Source organism: Trachurus trachurus (genome assembly GCF_905171665.1).
Source record: "Trachurus trachurus genome assembly, chromosome: 21".
NCBI lineage: Eukaryota > Metazoa > Chordata > Actinopteri > Carangiformes > Carangidae > Trachurus > Trachurus trachurus.
The window spans coordinates 8,938,705-8,960,228 of record NC_139899.1 but is presented as its reverse complement, the minus strand read 5'-3'; the positions used below and the strand labels follow the sequence as shown (position 1 = coordinate 8,960,228).

Sequence of the window (21,524 nt, the reverse complement as noted above, 5' to 3'; positions counted from 1 at the left end):
GAGTGAAGAGTTTTAAAAAATTGAGTGTATCAGGTCCAGTCTTTCGTTCTTCTTTCCTTCACAGACATCCTCTGCCAGGATCACATTTTCTGTCACCACACCCCAATTTCTGTTGACAAACAAGTGGATATGAGGCATCACATGAAACCCTCCTCTAGTGACGTTTATGTCATTCCACCCAGATTCTTATCTTAAGTGCGGGATGCGGTTGCCCCCTGTTTCCTAATGAACGCCTCTTCTCACTCCGCTGTGATCCTGACTGCTTTAAGACAGCCTGCGTCCAGCCTTTTCTCCACAAACCTGCTCTTGATCCCCCGGACCCCATCTACAATAACTGCAGAGCAGTTCCCAAGCTTCAGTTTACTGCCAAAATCTCACAAAAGTCCACCTCATTACAGCCTGTAGAAGCCCTGTCAGACAACAGAATGTTTGAAATCCAGTCAGGTTTTCAGAAAAATCAAATCAGCCCATGTGAATCCTGAGGTCAAGAACCTGCTGGCTGTTCTCATGTCTAGATTTAAGATTAGAAGGAATAGTACCTTTGCTGTTAAGTCGCCTATGATCTGGAATGACCTGCCTGAGGTGTTCAGACCAATGCTTTAAGTGGGAAAAAATAAGTGCCGGTACTCCCGTTTTCAGCTGTTGGCTGATAAATTAGGTGGTGGGTGGTCGGTACCAGCACATCATTAACTGACAGGGTACTGTACATGATGCTGATTTAAAAAAAAAAACATATTTTCTTGTTAAAATCCATCTGTGAATAATCTATGAAGACAAATGAATCAGTGTTTGTCTCTATCCTGTCCTAATTGCCGTTTCTTTTGTGTCAACAAATTATTGCCAACATGAGTTTATTCACTGCTACTGTAACTGTTTCAACGGTAGGAATACTGTAGCAATGTTTACAACAGCAAAGTCATAATAAACTCAATATCTGGAAACAAATTAAAATTTTCACTAAAATCAAGCTGAATGAGTGATTCCTCATGTTGCTGCTGTGATTCACTACATCCAGGTAGCCTAATGTTACACAGGGGCTTGGGGCTGGTTGGTCTCAGCTAGAAGTTTTTGTGATTTGTGGCCAGATAAACAGCCTCCACAGACGGCTGTCATTGTTCTTAACAATCTGACTGCAACAGCTTCACAATGTTTCTCAATAAGAGCTTTCATTTTACTGTGCCCTTATAAGTACTAATGTTAGCCAAACAAGCACAAATGGGCGCTTTTCTGAAATATGACTCGTATTTAACCATGCTGAATAAGTGATGGGCTACTTGTTAGTAGCTAGGCAACCACTGGGAAGTGGTTGCCTAGCTATGTCTGCAGCACATGGAGTTATACTATGATGAGGCAGCGGCGTGCACTCAGTACGTGCATGTGAGAGAGCCATGTATGTGTGGTGAGAGCGTGCAGCGCGGGGCAGCCCCGCCTCTCAGTGAGAGACAGAGGAGCAGCAGAGAACAGAGCGGCGACAACAGGACTGTGGCGTTCAGTGTGAAAGAGACATCACTATCACGAATCGGTCAGAGAGAATTAGAACAGGGCAGAGTACTGAACGTCCTGACTCCCGGTACGCCCCGTCACGCCGTAAAAAGTCCTGGTACACAGGGGTTAAAATCTAGAAGTGCTGGGGTACTCCGTACCGGTGTGTACCGGCCCACTGGTTCAGACATCCCCAGTTCAGTATTTTTTTTCTAAATCCCATTTTAAACCTCATTTTCTATTCATTAATAAATGTATGATGATGTCTTTCTCTTGCTTCCATCCCAGAACCTCTGTTTATGCTATATCCAAAATATATTTGTTTTGAAAGGTGCAAAAAAGTAATTGTACTATTTCTTATGTCACAAAAGACTGTTGGTCTATGTCAAGCATTCATCTCCTAACTTGTTATGCTGAGTGCTCTCGAATGATACTCAATTTATTTTTCTTTCTCTTTCCTCCCATCAGCGTCTAACCCATGTGAAGCGAATGATGGACGTGGTCCCTGTTCGCATCTGTGTCTCATCAATTACAATCACACTGCGTCCTGCACCTGTCCACACCTTATGAAGCTTTCAACCAACAAACAGTCTTGTTATGGTGAGGGAGACCACGTTCCTCGTTTGTCATGTCTTCTCCTTATGTCATCAGAGTAGAAATATGGAGGATATTGTGCAAATCACATGAGATTTTAGCAGGTTGAACATTATCCGTTTCTTTTTATACTTTCCTTCACATGTGAATTCTACCCATTTTGATTGACACTAGCATTTACATCAGGCTGTTATAAACTCACCCCCACCTGGACCGGACAGAAAGGTCAGCAAAAGTGCATTTTTTCAAAGTTCTCGATTTCTTGATTATCCCACCAGCGCTGAAAAGGTTCCTCCTGTATGTGCGTCGGTCTGAAATCCGAGGTGTGGACATAGACAACCCTTACATGAATGTCATGACGGCGCTAACGGTGCCAGACATTGATGACGTAACCATGGTGGACTACGATGCTCAGGAGGAGAGGATCTACTGGGCCGACATCAAAACCCAAACCATCAAACGGGCCTTTATCAATGGCACCCAGCTGGAGACTATCATTTCCTCAGGTGGGTGCATATTCATCCAATGTACAGCCCAAACTCTTTTGGTATGGACTTAAGTGATATACAAACTAAGTGTGTATGTGTATTGATTCTCCAGAAACCCCTTTTTTGTGGTCATGAAGTCATCGATTACATTCAAATTGTTATTGTAACATACAAATCTCTTATCTAATGTTTCTAAGAACATAACTTGTATTGGGGCTCATTCCTCTCACACTGTTTATACCTTTATTTTGCTTATGTTAGATGCATCAAATTTATCCTGAGCTTCTTTGCATCGTAGATTTGTAACGCACACCGGGCATTACAGCATTTTCATGTTCTTCCTGACAGACATAGTGAACTGTCGTGGCCTGGCTCTAGACTGGCTTTCCAGGAACTTATACTGGCTCAGCTCCGAAAATGACGAGTCGCAAATCAATGTGGCTCGCTTTGATGGGTCCCTGAAGACTTCCATCATCCACGGCATTGATAAGCCAAGGTGCCTCGTAGTGCACCCCGCCAAGGGGTAAGTAGATTAGAGCAGAGTGTGCACTTCGTCAGTGCCTCACACTCACATTGCACAGTGCTAGAAAACCTGACAACAGACCTCACCTGTGCAAAAGAGGGATCAAAGCGTTGTTGTAAAGAGGTTATGTTTTACAAGCTTGAGATGTTTGCAGATCTTTACATAGCTGTCAGGTGAAACAAAATCTATTTCCTTACATTCAGTTTCCAGTTTTAATTAATAAAAACACAGCAGTGATTTACTCTTATAAACCTTATGACATGTTGTGCCTAATTGGATCACTACCTCTTCACCTCATGCCTTCCCGCACAGGAAAATCTATTGGACTGATGGAAACACCATTAACATGGCCAACATGGACGGGAGCAACAGCAAGGTCCTCCATCAGAACCAGAGGGATCCTGTAGGTCAGTAGTTCTGAATCAATTTAATTCTGCTGTACCCTGAAATGCCATTTATTTTCAAGTCATGTCTGTTCAGTTCTCATCAACTTCCTGCGTTTATGTACATGTTTTAGCCTGGTTTGATCTGAATGTAATTAACCAGATTACATGCTTTGCAGTAACACAGTTTCCCAATAACTCAAGGATACTTGATTTGCTGCTGTCTGGAAGGATACGTGATAGCCTTTTGCAAATATCTTAGTACAACAAAACAAGAGATAAAACTGAGGGAATTTGTCAGTTTTGTTTGGTTATGGATTCAATTTATGGTAATTTAATTCAATTAAATTTTCCAGCATCAACAGCTGTGCCCCTGCATGTACCACTTTGCATCTGTGTTCACTTCATTCCAAATTCATTTGAAGTAATTCCCTTATTTGAACTGTAATTTGATGAAGATAACCCGATAAAGCTTTTTACCTGAAAGTTGTAATAATTCCACTTTGCCTTAATCTGTCCATAATCAATTTATTTCCATGCACGCCCATGCAGTGACTGTACAAACTAAATCACATACTGTTTGTACAAGCTCTGGCATTTCTCTGTTTGGACAATGTCAACAAGAATCAGACAGAGCACCCACCTGCTCGGCGGTGATGTTATCACAATAGGCAGTGTCAAAGAAATTACTTAAGTAAAGGTGTCAAAGTGTCTGGCAAAGACTGGCCAAGGTCTGACAAGGCTACAAATGCTGGAGTCTCTTTGAAACCCAGAAAGAAAACAAGGCTAAACTGAAAGTACATGGTTCCAGTTTACACCTGCATGTTTCACTGTTTGATTCTGTTAAACACCATTTATTTTTAAATCTGCATTAAAATTAAAGGTACAGTATGTAAGAAATCTAAAGCAACTGGCCATAAAATCCTCCTAATGTGTCACAGAGACTCAGGAATAATGTTCATATAACATGATGAACTCACTGACAACAATAGTACAGCCAGAGTATTTGCATTAAAAATCTCATTTTGCAGACTGCAAATCATGTTTATGTTTTGAATTTACGTGTTGGCATGTTGCGTCACCTAGCCCTCTCTCCCAGTCACGGCGGCGTCAGTGGCATTTCAGCCTCCGGTTTGGTCCACTGAGCTGCTGCTACGGCTGGGAACAAGATCACTGTGTTTTGAATTTGACTGCAGTAACCGTTTTTGGCCACATTCTTACATACTGTACCTTTAATTTCCCCTGATTGTTCTATGAACCAGTCCCATGAACCTTGTGCTACCAAAAAAATGAAAAGCAAAATCAAATAGAGTATTCATCCTTTTAGTTAGATCATGACTAAAATATGACTATCAAAGTATGAGCCTTATCTGCCATGAAGTTAAAATATGCTTTCCCCAAGATCCCCATCTTGTGTTTTGTTTCATTTTTCGTACATAGAGTGTTGACTGTTCTCTGTTGTTTACTATTCGTTGTCTTATATACAGCAGGAGGTACTTCACTCAATACTTCAGTCTAACCTGTTTATAGAAATCTACTCAAGGCGATGATTAGGATGATTACAGACTCCAACGTCCTTCAAACAGCTGTTGAGGGCTTAGCCTGTACAGCAGGTGTACACTATCAGACAGGCCTGTATAACCAACCACTAAGCCGTGGTAAAGGGGAGCAATATGTTGGCTGTTTTACTGAATGTTTCCACAGATATCCATATCAGACAACATTCAGGAAAGAGACTGTGAAAGTACAACTTCTTAGATTTTAGAAACATGCTTCTTCTTTTTTTAGAGATATATTCCTTTTTAAGGTTGTTTAATTTAATTATTTATTTTTAATCTTTTACTCCACTTTCATTTTACCTACATACCACTACTGCAGAGTGGATATTAGAACCATTGATTAATCAAAGGTGTTTGATTTTCTTCTTTTACATTAAAACTAAAATTTCTTTGATTATACTTTTTTTTTATCCAAGCTCTATCCCCATGAAGCGTATGTGAGTGAGTAATTGTAAATTGTAGCCTGATATAGCAGCAGCTATAGCAGCTGGTCCTTTTCTCTAGTAGCTGGGCCTGTCAGCAATTCACATAGCAGAGCACTGAATTTCACTGGCTTCATTTATGATTATGGGATAGACCAGGGGACAAGAGTAAATTAATGATGCATTGTGACTGTGAATCTGCCAGACATAAATCCAACACATGGTGGGGTATAGTGAGTTGTTCTGAGGCACACAATTGAAATTACTTTTACTTTAGCCAGGGAATGGATGTAAAGGCAGCCATTCTCATTCTCATTGGTTTTTCATGCCAACTGGATTTGTAATGAAGAGATCCCCTGCAAACCGCAGCCAACAAACATAACTATTTCTATTTATCACACAGGGAATACAGTAATGCGGTTTTGACATGTGCACCTTGTCTGTGCCTCATATTTACTTAAGTCAGGATTTGTCATTGAAATTATTAATCCTACCATCTTTGCTGCCGTCGACTGTTTTAAGAAGCTTTTAAAAACCATGTGTGAAGCACTCTGTGTTACATTTATAGTTGTATTATTTTTATACTATTTCATGATTTTATGCATTTCTTAAATGTTTTTCCTTTTCAGCACATTGTCACCCAGATTCCACAAGATGCTCTATAAATAAAGTTGTATTTACATCTGATGGATCTCTGGTGAGACGGCCACATTTTTCAGGGATGATGATGATAGAGCTTCATGATAATATAACATGTGTTGTTTTAAGAAGCTTCACGCAGCATGTCTTATCTACTATTTTCTGTTTTTGGTATCCATTTATTACGCCATGTCCTGGGGCTAAGCTCTGTATCTCAGACCCTGATCACATTAATGTGTGTCTAGGTTGAAGTTGTCAGCACCAAGTATGTCAGTTCACAGCAGGCATTGAAATGCAACCCCACACGTGTCTCAAGTGACCACTTGTGATGAGACCTGAGAGAGAGAGAGAGAAAGAGAGAGAGGCGGGAGAGAAAGAGAGAAAGAGATTTCCATGTTGATTTTACACCGGCTGTGTCTGTGCTGCATGGCTGCTACTGCCGGCTATATCCCTCAGTGGAGTTTGTTGCTTATTGGAATGCTGGATTTCTTGTATTTATTTCACTATTTATTTCAGGTCTGCATCACTACTCAGAATCAATAGTGGTAATGTGGAAGCTATCTGTTTTATGTAATTGTGTTGGTATGATGTTAATATAATTTCAATATCAACATCAACATCATTTTTTCCTGGGACATGCATGAGTATAAATGAGATGCCAAATTTGTAAATCACACAGTGAAGATGAGAGATGCATATCTCACACCAGTGTGTCACACAGGCAGTGTTTCTGCTCTGACTTGTTAACATGTGAGCCTAAATGGCAATCAACACATTCTGCAGCCACCGTGCTCATGCTGTACCACACATCCAGTGTGTTCCTGGCCTGAGTGAATCAATGCATGTGCACATCTCTACAATGGTCTACAAAGGTTTTATCTATTTGAAATAATAACACTCAGTTCATGATGAAGCTGTGACGGGACAAATTAGACTAGGGCACAGGACAGATTTGTGTTCACACTGCTAAAAGGATGTGGGCCACACGTGACGTGACCCGAGCCTCCTCTGAATGGGGTCTGAGTGATCGGGTGAATCCACGCCTTTCCTGTCCACCTGGTTGGATGGTTGGCTCATCCAAGACGAATGCTAATCTGAACAGGGCCCTGGTGAATCCTAGCACAATGAATGCTAATCGCTATCCTCTCTTCTCTTGTATTTCTCTCAGGTCTCTCAATAGACTACACTGCCAACAAGCTGTACTGGATAAGCTCGGCCAATGGCACTATCAACAGGTGCAATCTGGATGGCAGTGGGCTGGAAGTACTGGAGACTCTAAAGAGGGAGTTAGCCAAAGGCACAGCTTTGGCCGTGATGGGTGAGTGGAGCTTGTCACAAGTGCATCAGATTGCCATTGGGGATTAGTCAGAGAGTGTAGAGGGTTTACGTGTTTAACCAGTTAAGTGGCTGTTGAATGGAGCCATTTAGGGAGTCCGTACAACAGTTGTGCTTCACATTGTCAAGTAGCAGGGGCAATAGATAATTAAAACACCGCACCGCAGTGATTGATCATTGATTCTCTCGCTCCTTTCGTAATGAAAAGGGAGGCGGGTGTTCATTACACGTTGATTCTTGGCATCAGTGCTGAATCTAGTGAGCCTCATCATCCATCAGCTCATATGCTCATTTCAAAACCTCCCTAAGTTTTAGTCAACCAAACAAACCTTCTTTTCTCTCCTTCCCTTCCTAAGTACATAAAAATGTGCAAATATGTAGTGTAACCAGTTTAGCCAAAACACATTCTGGCATTACATCATCAGAGACAGCAGTGTATCCTAATTACAGTGCCCACACACCAAGGTTTCTGATTGGCAGCCTATACCTGCAAAACACATATTTGAAAAGAGGAGAAAACTCTAAATAAATAAATATAAATAAAATGAAAAATATTAATAAATAATAGGCCTACATATTAAATGAATCTGGAATCTGGCACCTGTAATATTAAAATAAGCCCACTTGATTAATTTAACTATATATATACAGATCACTGTTCTTCTTGTCAGAGAAGTGACAAGTGAAATTTGTTAATTTCAGTTTTATTTCATTTTATACATTTGTAAACAACAACAGACTGGAATTTGAATTTTAAATCATCTCACTTCCATAGGGCAGCAATCTTGACAATTGGGAAGCTTCCCAGTGAGCTTTGTGAATGCACTGTGCTTGCCAAGACTGGTAATGAGAAGGGGGCAGACACTGAAAAGAGAGCTGTAGGTTGTGTGTGTGTTTGTGTTTGTGTGTGTGTCTGGACCAAAGTATAATTTTTATTTTCTAAGTAGAAATTCAATCAATAGTGTTGTCAGGGTGATACGTTGTGTTCTTGAAGCATGTTATTAATCATTGCAGTGTTTTGTTTCCTGTGTGGTGGGTATCTGTCAGCATGTGTAGATACTATTAATTACAATGTTATAGAATAAGGCTGCGGTGTCCGAGTGAAATTCCACAGTTTTATAATGTGTCTGCAACTCAGAGATACAACGTAACATCATTTTTGTTATTTTTGTAGTTTTTTCTACAGCCAAAATTTCATGGTGGGCTGGTATGGTCGAATCCTTCTACAAATTGTTGATGGAATGTGAGATGACATGAACTGATTGCGGAGCAAAACTGTGAAATGCGGCCTCTGTCAATTCAAACATTTTTGGTTTATGTTGAGGAAATTGTTGAATGGTAGAATGAACAATGATGCATCGTATTATTATCATTGCACCATTGAACAGAGAAATTTCACAGTGTTTTAACATTGCATTTGTTGCACGGTAATGTTCTATTATACATAGAAGACAGTCTAACGGATTTATACATTTAAACTTGGAGTCATCGAACCATGAAGGTGTCACACCTTTTCTAATGAAATATCACAAATCATCACAATCGTGTGTGGTGATTCAGCACTGTTAGTAAAGATGTTGATCAATCAAATATAGTAAATTATTAATGTTAGATGTTTTATAACTAACAAATAGTGACTACCTGAATTAATGAATTGAAATATTGATTAGTGTCTGTAAGACACCAGTCTCACTGTAGATATACAATCAAATAGTTAATAATTTACCGATATTATGAACCAAGGACTCTCCTATACACCTGGTTTGTGTTTGATATCATTCTTGATTTATTAATGCTGAATCTATCATTCATAAAGTATGAAAATGCAATCAGTAAACACAAAATTGACTTTCTAATTCCATTCTAATTAGAAATAGAAGGAATAATATCTTTAAATGTTAAATTAAGTATCTGGTTGCTCACCCAGTAGAGCACTTACAGTACCACATGAGCTCAGTCCTACGTGGGACTGGGTTAAAATCCAACTCACAGCACTTTGCAGCATGTTGTCCTCTTGTTTCATAATAAAGGGCTAACAAGCCAGAAAAAATTGAATCAAATAAAGTGTTACCCAACATGAACATTGGACACTAGAAATACTGTGTAAAGCAATTCCTCTTATCCTGAGATTAGCATCTGAGATAACATTTAATGAAATGTTCATTGTAAGTTTATTGTCTGTGAGGCATTCAGTTTCTCATATCAAGATGCTTCCCCCTCCTTACCATTAAGCCATTGGATTACAGGGTCAGCTGAAAATGAAGCTTGGGGGAAGACAGCAGGACAGCAGCCAGATAGGTCATTTTACACTCCTGAGCTTCTTTTGCTGCTGGCAAGTGAAGAGACTATTGGTGATGCCCATTAGAGAGTAATATTCCCTCTACAGGTTTTTTTGTCTCCATGGTGAAAGATGCAATTAAGTGCATTTGCTGACCATTCAATCTGTTTACCACCTCTGTTTGCCAGTTTTCGATATCTCCTCTCTTTTTCATTCTTTTCTATCTTGCTCAGCAAAGTGTGGTTATCTAAAAGCAACAGGGGGAAATACAGTGTGTTACTAGTACTGGAATAATGATATGAATGTGTAGATGCAGTAAACGCATGCACAGTCTGCTTCGGCAGGGAAATAACTGGTAGGCATCATCAGGTGAATGTGGGTATTTAGAGCTTCTGAGCTTGTTGTAGGGGATTAAACAATCAAACAACATTAATGAGCATTAATCTAACAATTGTTCCACTCTGTCTTCTCATCTGTGATCAGTTGGACGTGTTTGAAGTAGTTTAGGTTGTAACAAAGGCGCATCATATGAAAACAAGGAAAGCTTGAGCCCCATCAAGATTTCTAGCTTCTTCGCAGCAGGAGGTGAAGCAGGCAGGCACACAATCATGAAAGGGTTTTCGAAAAGGTTATGTCTCCGCAGTGGTGATCTGTGGAGTATGATTCTCAGACAGGAATCAGGCATTTTGTCTACCGAGTTGCTGGTGTTTCCTTTTCAACTTTTTCATTTTGCGTGCATGTCGTGGTTATTGCTCACGCTGGTTGTGAAAAGGTATAATGAAGGCACTGTTACTGACACAAGGTCGATCCACTCAGGTCCTAAGGCTCTGTAATAATTGGATTGGCTTGAGGGAAAGGTGAGGGTTTCTATTTAGAAGGTGTGAGTGATCCATCAGCCTCGACTTGCCTGGAATGAAACGAGCAGTTGGGATGGAAATTGAATATGATGTGCCAAAACTGAGCAATCACAGCTCGCCAGCGGTCCCCACGGCATCAAATTAACACAGGGTGCAAAGCTAATCTAGGCTAACATGCCCTCCAGGGTCAAATGTTTTGTAAACTGCATGTAGACTGTCATTCTCACTCGTGGGAATTTGTCTGATTTGTGGAAACGAGTTTACGTTCCATTGAGCCTGAAGCTATTAATGCACGTGGGAATTGTTTCTGTGTTGTTGTTGTTGTTGTTTTTTTTGATAAATCAGAGAGGGTGTCTCACCTTCTAGGGACTGATGATGCGAATCCAAACATTTCTCTGGTTGGATTTGTAAGTAAAAATATGCGGCAAAGTTATCTGATAACAATTTCCTTATGACATAACGTCTTGACTGCAAAATAATCGTTTTTTCAATTACATTAGCTTGTTGATATAATTGAAGTGGGTAATACACTGAGGCAGGTAGTGTGCAGTTACAGCATTGCTCAGGATGGGTAGATTAGTGTGTGGATGCTGCTGCCTGGCTTCCAAAATGTGATTTAGAGTTACATATGAGGGAGGAGAGGAGCCTCCTGATTTTTCTCCACTTTGCACTTCAATGGAATTTTAAAACTGAGAGTTCCAATCACATCTGAAGTGTCTTTGGCAAAGTGCAGGGCCGTGTATCGCTGATTTCTGCTGACGACAGAGGCAGGGGTTGGAGGACAGAGCAGTGGTGACGGCCAGGGTCAGGAGCCTGTTGTGCATGTGCCTAAAGACACACTCATCACTTATGCTCAGTGGCAGAACTGCTGAAGCCTGGAGGTTCTGACAGGCAGAGCAGAGTTTAACCCCATGGAGTTAAACAACAGAAAGAAGAGGAAGATCTAATGTTCCTCAATAACATTTCTGCATTTGTATTCAACCAACTGACTGAATAAGATTGCCATGTATTATATATATGTGTATATGGGTTCATGCTATAGTCATAGATCCACTGTATGAATGTAAATATGTGTAAATCTGCCCTGGTCGACAGTGTTTGTACCTAGGGCATTAAAAACCACAGAAGCACCAATTAATTTCACTCTTTTATGGCAGCTCCGTCAAACTGAAGTGCATGGGAGAGTCTTTGTTGGTGTAAACCTTTCCCTGACATCAAAGTAACTGATGCGCACATCATCAGCGGCAAGTGGGCAGAGCGGGGTATCCCACTCTTTAATCTCAAATCAGCTCAGAGAATGCTTCAATTATTTAGGGGCTTTACGGTATAAGAGTGCCAGCCTCTGTGGATTAGAGTGCAAGCTGAAGCACACCGTTTGCACTTGGAATTGGTGATGAAGGGTGGTATTTGATTGTGCTGTAGTGTTTTTGTAGGCTTGTTTGCATCACAACGTGATTTGCATACATTTCTCAGTGCAGCGGACAAAATGCTGCAGTGTTTCCTGACACCAAAAGTTGGAATTTGCTCTTATGTTGCAGTTTTACTCGATCTGCGGGTGTGGTCAAATTATGTAACAAAAGTGACATTGGTGGTTGCAGGTGGCAAACTCTGGTGGGCAGATGAGGAATCAGCACAGCTGGGAACGGTGACCAAGAGAGACGGACGCAACCTGGTTGTTTTGAGAAACAAGACAAGCGGGGTGGTTCATATGAAGGTGTACGACAGAGAGGGTCAGAAAGGTAAGCAGGCGCACACATATTATACAAATATACAAACACACAGATGAAGATGCAGAAAGACGCACACTACACCACAAATACTCATGGCGCCTTACTGTTTTGTTCTCCCGGTTGTGTGTGACATCCAGGAAGAACCCCGTGCCAGATAAACAACGGAGGATGCTCGCAACTCTGTTTTCCCACTTCTGAGAACACCCGTAGCTGCTCCTGCACTGTTGGATACAACTTGCGTAGCGACCGCATGTCTTGTGAAGGCAGGTTTTCTGACTTCTTCTTTTTACACTGCCAGCAATGCATTTACATTAACATTTGATTTTTTTTTGTGTGACTTTGAATGTGTGATTTTAAATGTGAAGGAAATTCTAAAAGAGCATTCATGATTGAGCATGCTTTATTGCCTTTGTGTAGAGAGCATAATAGGTTATCTGTCATTCTTCAGGAGTCGACTCATTTCTGATGTACTCCATCCATGAGGGGATCCGGGGAATCGCTCTTGACCCAAACGACAACAGTGAAGCCCTCATGCCCATCACAGGAACACTGTTTGCTGTTGGAGTTGACTTTCATGCAGGTATGATACAGTGTGTTTTAATAGTATTGGATGTTGAATTTAAAACTGCAAATATATACCCCTGAGACCAACTGAAGCGTGAAGAGTCACTATATCTGATAAATATGATTAAATGTACACACTACACATTATTCTTTCCATTTCTGATTAAAAACATGAAATAGTGTTTCACGTGTTAGAATTGCTTTTGCGTATGGTTCACCTGCAAACTTGCCTGTTGTTTAGAAGATGGACTGAATATGTTTCAGATGTCTACTTATACAGTATTAAGGGCTATAATGGTTCGCTCTTTGACAAGACGTGTTGTTTAAAAGGCCTTGCACCTACAGTATCATGCTGTCTAACAGACTGCGGCCTTGGGTCTTTAGGTTGGACTGATATATGATTTAATCATGTACTGTACATATCTTTTATGAATCACCAGTAAGAATAAAACACAAGTAACAATGAGCAGTCCTTCACGTAACCACTGAAATGAAACCCATGAATTACCTAAGCCCTTTAACAACCCTAACAGCAAGAGATACTGCTTGAAGCAAGCTTGATTTTTTTGTTTGTTTGTTTTTTGTAAAGAGACAGGGCACAATAGAGTAGGGTAATACCAGCATGCTGTAATGCCTCAAATATGATGCCTACAGTATGTGGAGTCCACCTGAACCCCTCGGCTATCAGGCCATCCACACACACAGACACACACTGCACAGTAACATGGTGTAATTTATATTGCTAAAGCGCAGGACAGGTATGAAATAATCTTATTTTCATGTACAGAAAATAAATAATATGCTGTGATTTAGAGTATAGCCCTTGTTGGGGCTAACTGCAAACCCTTTTATTCATTCTCAATCCTAAAACAATAAAGGGGAGTGAAGCTCTTCCTAATACTGGGTTCTACCCTTTTGAATAATGGTTGGTCTGTGTGATTGTGAAATGCAGTGTACATGAATGAGTAATAAGTTCATGTTATAGAGGAGCCTCGCCTTGAATAAGATTAAACTATTTCCTCACCAGCCTCTGAAACAATCCCAATGCAAAGCAATTCCCAAGATATTGTATCAAATGAAGGTAACCTTACATGCAGAGGAAAGCATGGAGCCAATACCTTGTGCTGTCGTTTGTTACATCCCTCCTTATGATAAAAATGATAGATTTATAACACCAACAAATGCTATGAATATACTATGGGCTGGTAGTGTTCCATATATGAAATAAGTTGCCACTGATGGCATGATAACAAATGCTGTGTAAAGGAAACTGCATATGCACTGGGGTTTATATACTGAGGATATGCAGCAATTCTTTTTCAGAAAAACAGGAAAGGACGTCGTGTTGGGATAATTCCACATGTACACTGTGACTTTTCAATGTAGGTTCACAAAAAAATGAGGTTAGGAAATGTAAATTTATACAAAGGTCGCTGAAACCGATTTAATATTCCCACAGGCTGACTGTGCCAGAGGCAGAGATCAGCAGCCATCCCATCACTTGACAGGAACTCATATCTACGGAATATTATCTACTGAGAGGAAAAAACGATACCCAAACACTATTCACAACAAGGTCTTACATTGTTGGGTTTTTTCATACTCTTGAAATGTTGTGTTTCAATACAGTGACTACCACTAATTAAATGAACAACAACTGGGCATAGAGTGCTCATCTTGAGCATCATTGGGTCAAAATGTATCAATTTGTCAAATGCTTACTCTACCTGTGCTACAGAGCTGTTTGCTAATCCTCAGCTTTACATTTATTGCCTCCACAGCAATAAAGGCTGGGACATTGCTGTATGTTTTCACATGGATGCGCTTTCCCTATAATGCCTTGAAGGAATTTCTTCAAATTTGGAAGATAAAGTGATTTTTGCGATCAAAAGTCAAGGTCATGATGACCTCACATTCCTGTGATATATCAGGAATGCCCAAAGGGAATTTCACAGTCACTTGGATTCAAGGATCAACTGATTAGATTTTGGTAGTCAATGGTTAAAAGGTCAAGGTCACTGGGACCCCATAGCTATAACATCACATCACATCGCCTCATTTAATTCATACACTAATTATAAAAATCTAATTATGACACAATTGAACTCAAGTGTCAGGGTTAGGGTAAAATGGGGTGATGATATTTTGTATTTAAACTGTCAAACGTCAATGTCACCATATCTTTGCAACTTGGTTAGACACATACAACTGTGAGGTGGTAATTGAAGGTCATATTTCCAATATACTGTCGTAAATGTGAGCATGCTAACATGTCAAACAAAGATACTGAAGATAATACCTACGTAACATGCATGCGAGCTGAGCTGCTGTAGAATTAGACCTACTAGTCAGTGAACTGAACCTTTAAACAAAACATTAAAAATCTCACCTGCAAAAAAAACCTGCATTAAATGTTGAATATGGAGAATGAGGAGAATACCAACGTCTATTGATTGAGATAGGAGTTACAACAACAGAAAAATAATTCCTCCAGCGTGTGCTAATTGTGATAATTGTAATGTAGATTGGAATGTAGACACCTGACTTGTAACTTGTTACAGGGAGACTGGAGGCTCGCTTCCACATCATGGCTGAAAACCAAACCTGCATGATCTGAGCCTCTGACCCGGGCGGTGTCACAGGCAGTTGCTCTGGTCACAGGCTCAGCTCGCCTCGTCTTTGTGGCAACGCAAGTCTGCGACACAAACACGCCCTGTAATCTCTTGTTGATGACAGATAAGACTACACACATACACACAACATAACATGTATATGATAACCCATCGATCCACCGATTGGCTTCGCTGAAAAAAATGCACACGACCGGGAGGAGGGTTAGCAAAACAGCGGCGAAATGAGCCCCAATGGTGGCGGCTGGCTGTTACGATGTAAACAGGAAGTCATTGTTGAGCCCGTCAAAATTCTTAAATTAATCAATTCAGACTAAATATATATTTTTTATGGGAAAGCAATACTTTTTGTGTGCTTGTTTGCACTGAAGGGGGGGCTCTAATTTCGTTATACCGCGAGTATAATGACAAATAAAGGCATTCTGATTCAGATTTTTTTTCTGCACCCCTCTAAACGCACCATGGATGTGTTATTTTTGAAAAAGTATATCTTTTAATATGCATTCTCCACATTCAACCTTTTAATGACAGAAATTGGTGACCATACATTAGCCACAAGGGGTGTAAAATCCCACTGTAATCACAAAATACTGTCTCTTATAAGTATTGTACTTCACTAACTTTTTTTAGTGTCAGTTTAGGAGAGAAGAGCAGGTTGGGTTGCTCAAGGGTTTCTGTGTTCTGTTTGTCATCCAACAACTATCAAGAGACCCTGAAATCTGATTCTGAATCTAAGCGACTTCAAAAGTCTATGGCAAACTTGGTGTCTAACAGCAGCTTCCAGAAAGAGAAAATGAACTGAACCCAAGCCAAAGTAGACATTGCCAAAGTATAGAACAAGATTGCCAGTCACTTTCCCCTTTGTTACCGTGTGCAGGTGAACATGCAAATACTTTGCTAAGCCCATCCAAAAGAAGGAGTGGATAGCAAACGCATAGTATTTACATGTCATTACAGAAGCTAGACTGCCAGAGCAGAACAGATGAAAGCCCTGGAGCTTCACTCTGTTATAGGTGAGCTACATGGTAAGTGTGCCAAGGCAGCAGGAACAAGAAAGTACAAATAAACATGTAACGCCCCCTAAACTCCTAATAACCTTCAAGACCCAAACTGACAAGCATGCACTGAGATGCACTTGAAGACTGCACCATGAATGAATTACGTAGCTACTATTTCAAATGATTATGTAATAGGGCTGTAAAATCAGGAAAGGCCCATAACAGTTTTACCCACACCATGTTTTGCATGAAGCGATATACTACCCTGTAAAATTTGGCCGACAATAACCTTTCCTGTCCTGGCACTGTGAGTCAACAAAGAGCTGGTGCTTAACTGTGTGGGTATTTTCCACCATCATATTTTATAGTCCCACACAAAATTTGGTGAAATGGACCGAGCTGCAGTAAAATAGAGTTTCATGAGCTGCTTTGTTTGATGGTGTAAATACTTTTGTGGTGTCGTCCCATTTTCTCTTGTCATTAACTGTATTGTGTATTTTGCAGGGAATGACACTGTGTATTGGACAGATATGGGCCTAAATAGAATATCCCGCGCTAAACGTGATCAGACCTGGAGGGAGGACATCATTACCACTGGGATCAGCCGGGTGGAAGGCATCGCTGTTGACTGGATCGCTGGTTAGTATCACAGTTCCTTGGAACTGAAGTTTAATACCACAGGCTATCAAGGTTGATTTTGATCGTAGGAAATTCTCAATCTATATCCACAATGCGTAGTTACAGCCTTGGGTTTTGGAGACTTGGCTTCATGATGGGATCTTTTTGTGTACTTTGTATGATCATCAAAAAGCCTGTGCTGTACTGTATATCTACATCTTACTAATTGCTTCTTTCTCCACAGGAAACCTGTATTGGACAGACCATGGTTTCAACCTCATAGAGATCTCTCGTCTGAATGGTGCATACCGCTCAGTGGTCATATCTGAAGGACTTGATCAGCCCAGGGCCATCGCTGTACATCCACAGAAGGGGTAGGAAATGTCTTCACTGTATCAATGCACCATTTACTCAGCAGCATGCCTATTAACAGTTGTTTCAAAGAGGTTTTATTCTGGACAGGATACATGTTTAATATATTTGTCTGTGGGAAGTGAATACTGTGATACCAAAGCAGGTAATGCCCACACTAACTGACTGACTGGCTAATCACAATGTTCATAATTATTCACAAATATCCAGTGCTCACACTCAAATTCTGTTGTACACAGTGTTGACTGTCATCTGGGATAATGAGGTTTATTGTTCAGACTTTGTCATACTGTTGACCGAAACCACATTTGGATGGATATTTTGGGATTGCTGCCTTTTTTTTTTTTTTTACTGAATGGACTGGAGAAACAAACTTCCCTTAGGGAATAAATATAGTATTGAATCATTATTTTAATGTACACGCTGTGTTTATGTGTTGCTGACCAGGTATCTCTTCTGGACTGAGTGGGGTCAGAACCCCTGCATCGGCCGCTCCCGCCTCGACGGTTCAGACCAGGTTACCTTGGTCAACTCAGGCATCACGTGGCCCAATGGAATTTCCATAGATTATGAGGTGCAGTTGTACACAGATGAGAAAAAACATTGTCATCACCCTCATCCACATTCCCTACCTCATATTATTCTTCTGTGGCTGAAATATGAACATGTCTAAATGCTGCAACTGTGTGATATGCTTTGTTAAATTATCCTTCAGGAAAATACATTATACTGGTGCGACGCCCGCACCGATAAGATCGAGAGGATCAACCTTGAGACAGGTGAGGGCCGGGAGATTGTACTGTCCATGGCCAACGTAGACCTGTTCTCAGTGGCGGTGTTTGGACCTTATATCTACTGGTCTGACAGGTAATTTATTATTTTCTTGAATGCACATACATGCATTGGTCTGCAAAGCCTGCAATCCTAACCTTACATTAACACCTCCCTCTGCGGGTCTTGTGAAAAATATTAACAGTAGTAGTTCTTTACAGCAAGGGTCACCATCATGGTGAATACTCCAGACACAATTCAGTGTTATCAGCAATCTGCAGCCATGTGTAAAGTCAGACACACAGTTTAACTACATCCTATTTCCTTTCACAAAGTCAATCATTTTATGCATATTTATACCTTCCTGTTGTTCTTTGGGGTTTTGGGGTCTCTGAACAGACTACGACAGGTCTTAAAGAATAAGCAAAGAAATAGTTGTTAAGAAGTTAATCTTGTGTCTCCTCTGTGTGTTTTTCTTATTTTGAACTTTTCTTGCATGACTTAACAATCAATCATCCCAGGCAGCCTCTCCCCTTGAAAACAGGGACATAAGTAGAGAGAAGCTGTTGGCTTTATTGCACGTTCATTTTTAGCAGCTTGAATTGCATGGCAGGACTGGATGATTGCAGTCTGGATTTTGCTTTACTTTTTTTTCAAATGAAATTATTTGTCTTCATGTCTATCTAACATTGTCATTACTTTGCCGCAGTGAAAAGTCAATATGATATGTTCTCTTCTCTGAAAATTAAACTACTTATTTTGCCTCCTTCGTCTCTCCTGGTGCTGCTCAGGGCTCACTCCAATGGCTCAATCCGTCGTGGCTTAAAGACCGACACCAGTGAGGCTGTAACCATGCGGAGTGGTTTAGGTGTCAATTTAAAAGATGTGACAGTCTTCAATAGAGGCAGAGAAAAAGGTAGACATTTCAGTTTTACAGCGCTGATTGATTTACAGTACATGATGGCTATTTCTTACCACTACAGTCTTATAAAGGCTCTTATAAAATGTACTTAGCACTCCACATGTGATTTTCTTTTATGCATCTTCACATACACTTCAAAACACAATTGCACGGTGGTAGAAGCTGAGACCCAGCAGTAACTTAACATGTGTCTGGTTTTGAAGGCACCAACCCCTGTGCCAGAAGTAATGGAGGCTGCCAACAGCTGTGCTTTCACCTGGGCAGTGGTCGCCGGACCTGCTCCTGTGCCCATGGCCGCTTGGCAGAGGATGGCTTTGCCTGTGAGCGCTATGAAGGTTATCTGCTCTACTCTGAAAGGACCATCCTGAAAAGCATCCATCTTTCAGATGAAAACGACCTGAACTCACCCGTCCAGCCTTTTGAAAATCCTGCATTTTTCAAAAATATCGTAGCGTTGGCCTTTGACTTTAGTCAGAAGACAGGTGGAACCAATCGCATCTTTTTCAGTGACGTCCACTTTGGAAATATCCAGGTGATTAATGATGACTGGACAGGAAGGACTATTATCGCTGAAAGTAAGTGAACGTTCTACTCTGCACTGTTATAAATGAAGTGTAAGTTGTCATGTCGTTAAAACAGCCTGCCAACTTCCTCACAGAGATACATTTGCACTCAGTCAAATAACCTTATTAAGCCAATTCCATCTGTGATGTAGTGTTATATAGCTACGTAATAACCTGCTGTTTGAATATAGTTTGGCACAGCACAGAACAGGTATGAATTGTTTTCAGTGGGTTTATTTCACCTGATTTTCAGTTACATGTTGTGTGTATGTTTTGGGGAAGATGTGCCTTAGTTTTACCAATTTCCTCTATTACTGTATTGATTGTGTAATAGGCCGTTTAGTGTCACTAAACTGCTTCTATGTAGTTCAGAGCAGCTGAGCAGATCCAGTATACTGATCTCTTGTGCTGCCTTTTCTACTCAGATAATATCACAATGTGTTATTTTTACTGCAGTTCTAATTATATGACAGCATCTTCCAGCCTTTAAGATTCACCTTGCTTAAATAGCGATTGCCTTTTCCATTCCTTCATAATTTTTCATGGCTTCTTTGAAAAGAATGCCTATTATTAAATCACAAAAGTACAATACCTGTGTTAGAGGGCATTATTGTCACACACTGCATGATGGGTCCAGTCCCTCTCCATTTCTTCACTAAAGCTCAGTCAGTCCTGTCTTGATAAGCATGACTGAGTTCAGATGAACAGCAAAAGCCTCTGTTCTGCTCGGCTTGCACCCTCTGCCATCCTGTGAAGTTTCCACTGGGAACAGAGCTCAGCACCTTCCCGCCCCCTCCTCACACTGGGAGACTGGCAGTGTTACTGATCCACTCCCACCCATCCCCCCAACCCGTCTCTCAAACCCTGCTGAGGGAGCTTTCAGCTTATTTATTTATCTTCTACAACCATCTTCTGAACCATCTGTCGGTATCTGTAAGTGTCCTTCACACCTTAGCACTTGTGAAATGTAAAATCAGAGTGGTGTAAACAATTGCAATTTATCATCCTTGTTTCCAATTATCTTATTTGGTGTTGAGTGAAAGCAGCATGTCCATACTACTCTTGATGGAATCGATACCTTGAGGCAGCATTTACCCTTGCACTGTATATAAAGGCAAGACTCTCTTCTCCTTTTCTCTGAAAGTTTCAGCCTGCATCTCGTCATTGAGGAAAGGTGAAGATGTTAATCATCCATATTTCCCTAATTAAACTCCTTGTCCCCCATTAATTACTCTCTCGCCCCGCCAACAATTTGCGAGAAACTCCAAGCTGCCAGACGGCTTTTATTGCAAACTATTAATTAGTGATTGGCTGACTCAGGTAGTGTCTTAAGTATTCTAGAGTATGGTTTATGGGTTTTTAGATAAGGGGATACAGCCAAGTTGTGTTGCATAGACCACATGTTCACCATTTAGACAAAATATGGGCTGCATTGACAAATGAGCCTGTGTGTGCAAAATCAGGAGTCAGAAAGAGGGGGCTCACAATATATGCTAGAAAGTGGACACAGCTTTTATGACAATACGATGGCACGGTGACTATGAATGTTGATAATTAGAAAGTTTTTGTTTGTTTTTTTGCTTTTTGTGGTGTGTACATCTTATGGCAGATAATCTTTTCTCTTTTGTATATAAATAATAAATATACCTTCTGATGGATGAGTCACAGATGAACATAGAACTTGTATGATAATCTTTCCAAAGCCTTAAGAAATCCTGTTAACAAATTATGATACCCAAGCAGTTTAGGGTCCAGTGACAGCCTGGGTGAAGTGGGTGCACCTGCTTGCAATTTAA

General features: G+C 40.6%; 1 protein-coding gene across 1 annotated transcript in view; it reads left to right on the top strand.

Annotated features, from left to right (window-relative positions):
- Positions 1-21,524, top strand: part of lrp1bb (low density lipoprotein receptor-related protein 1Bb) — a gene marked incomplete at both ends in the record, with an annotated part of 274,243 nt that overhangs the window by 179,942 nt on the left and 72,777 nt on the right. The window contains 14 exons of the mRNA XM_083996665.1: positions 1,951-2,082; positions 2,355-2,582; positions 2,913-3,087; positions 3,400-3,494; positions 7,259-7,408; positions 12,159-12,299; positions 12,428-12,553; positions 12,739-12,870; positions 16,987-17,121; positions 17,345-17,474; positions 17,920-18,046; positions 18,188-18,339; positions 19,035-19,159; positions 19,369-19,740. Of these exons, the coding sequence (XP_083852791.1) occupies positions 1,951-2,082; positions 2,355-2,582; positions 2,913-3,087; positions 3,400-3,494; positions 7,259-7,408; positions 12,159-12,299; positions 12,428-12,553; positions 12,739-12,870; positions 16,987-17,121; positions 17,345-17,474; positions 17,920-18,046; positions 18,188-18,339; positions 19,035-19,159; positions 19,369-19,740 (2,220 nt within the window). The remainder of the gene's footprint in view (positions 1-1,950; positions 2,083-2,354; positions 2,583-2,912; positions 3,088-3,399; positions 3,495-7,258; positions 7,409-12,158; positions 12,300-12,427; positions 12,554-12,738; positions 12,871-16,986; positions 17,122-17,344; positions 17,475-17,919; positions 18,047-18,187; positions 18,340-19,034; positions 19,160-19,368; positions 19,741-21,524) is intronic.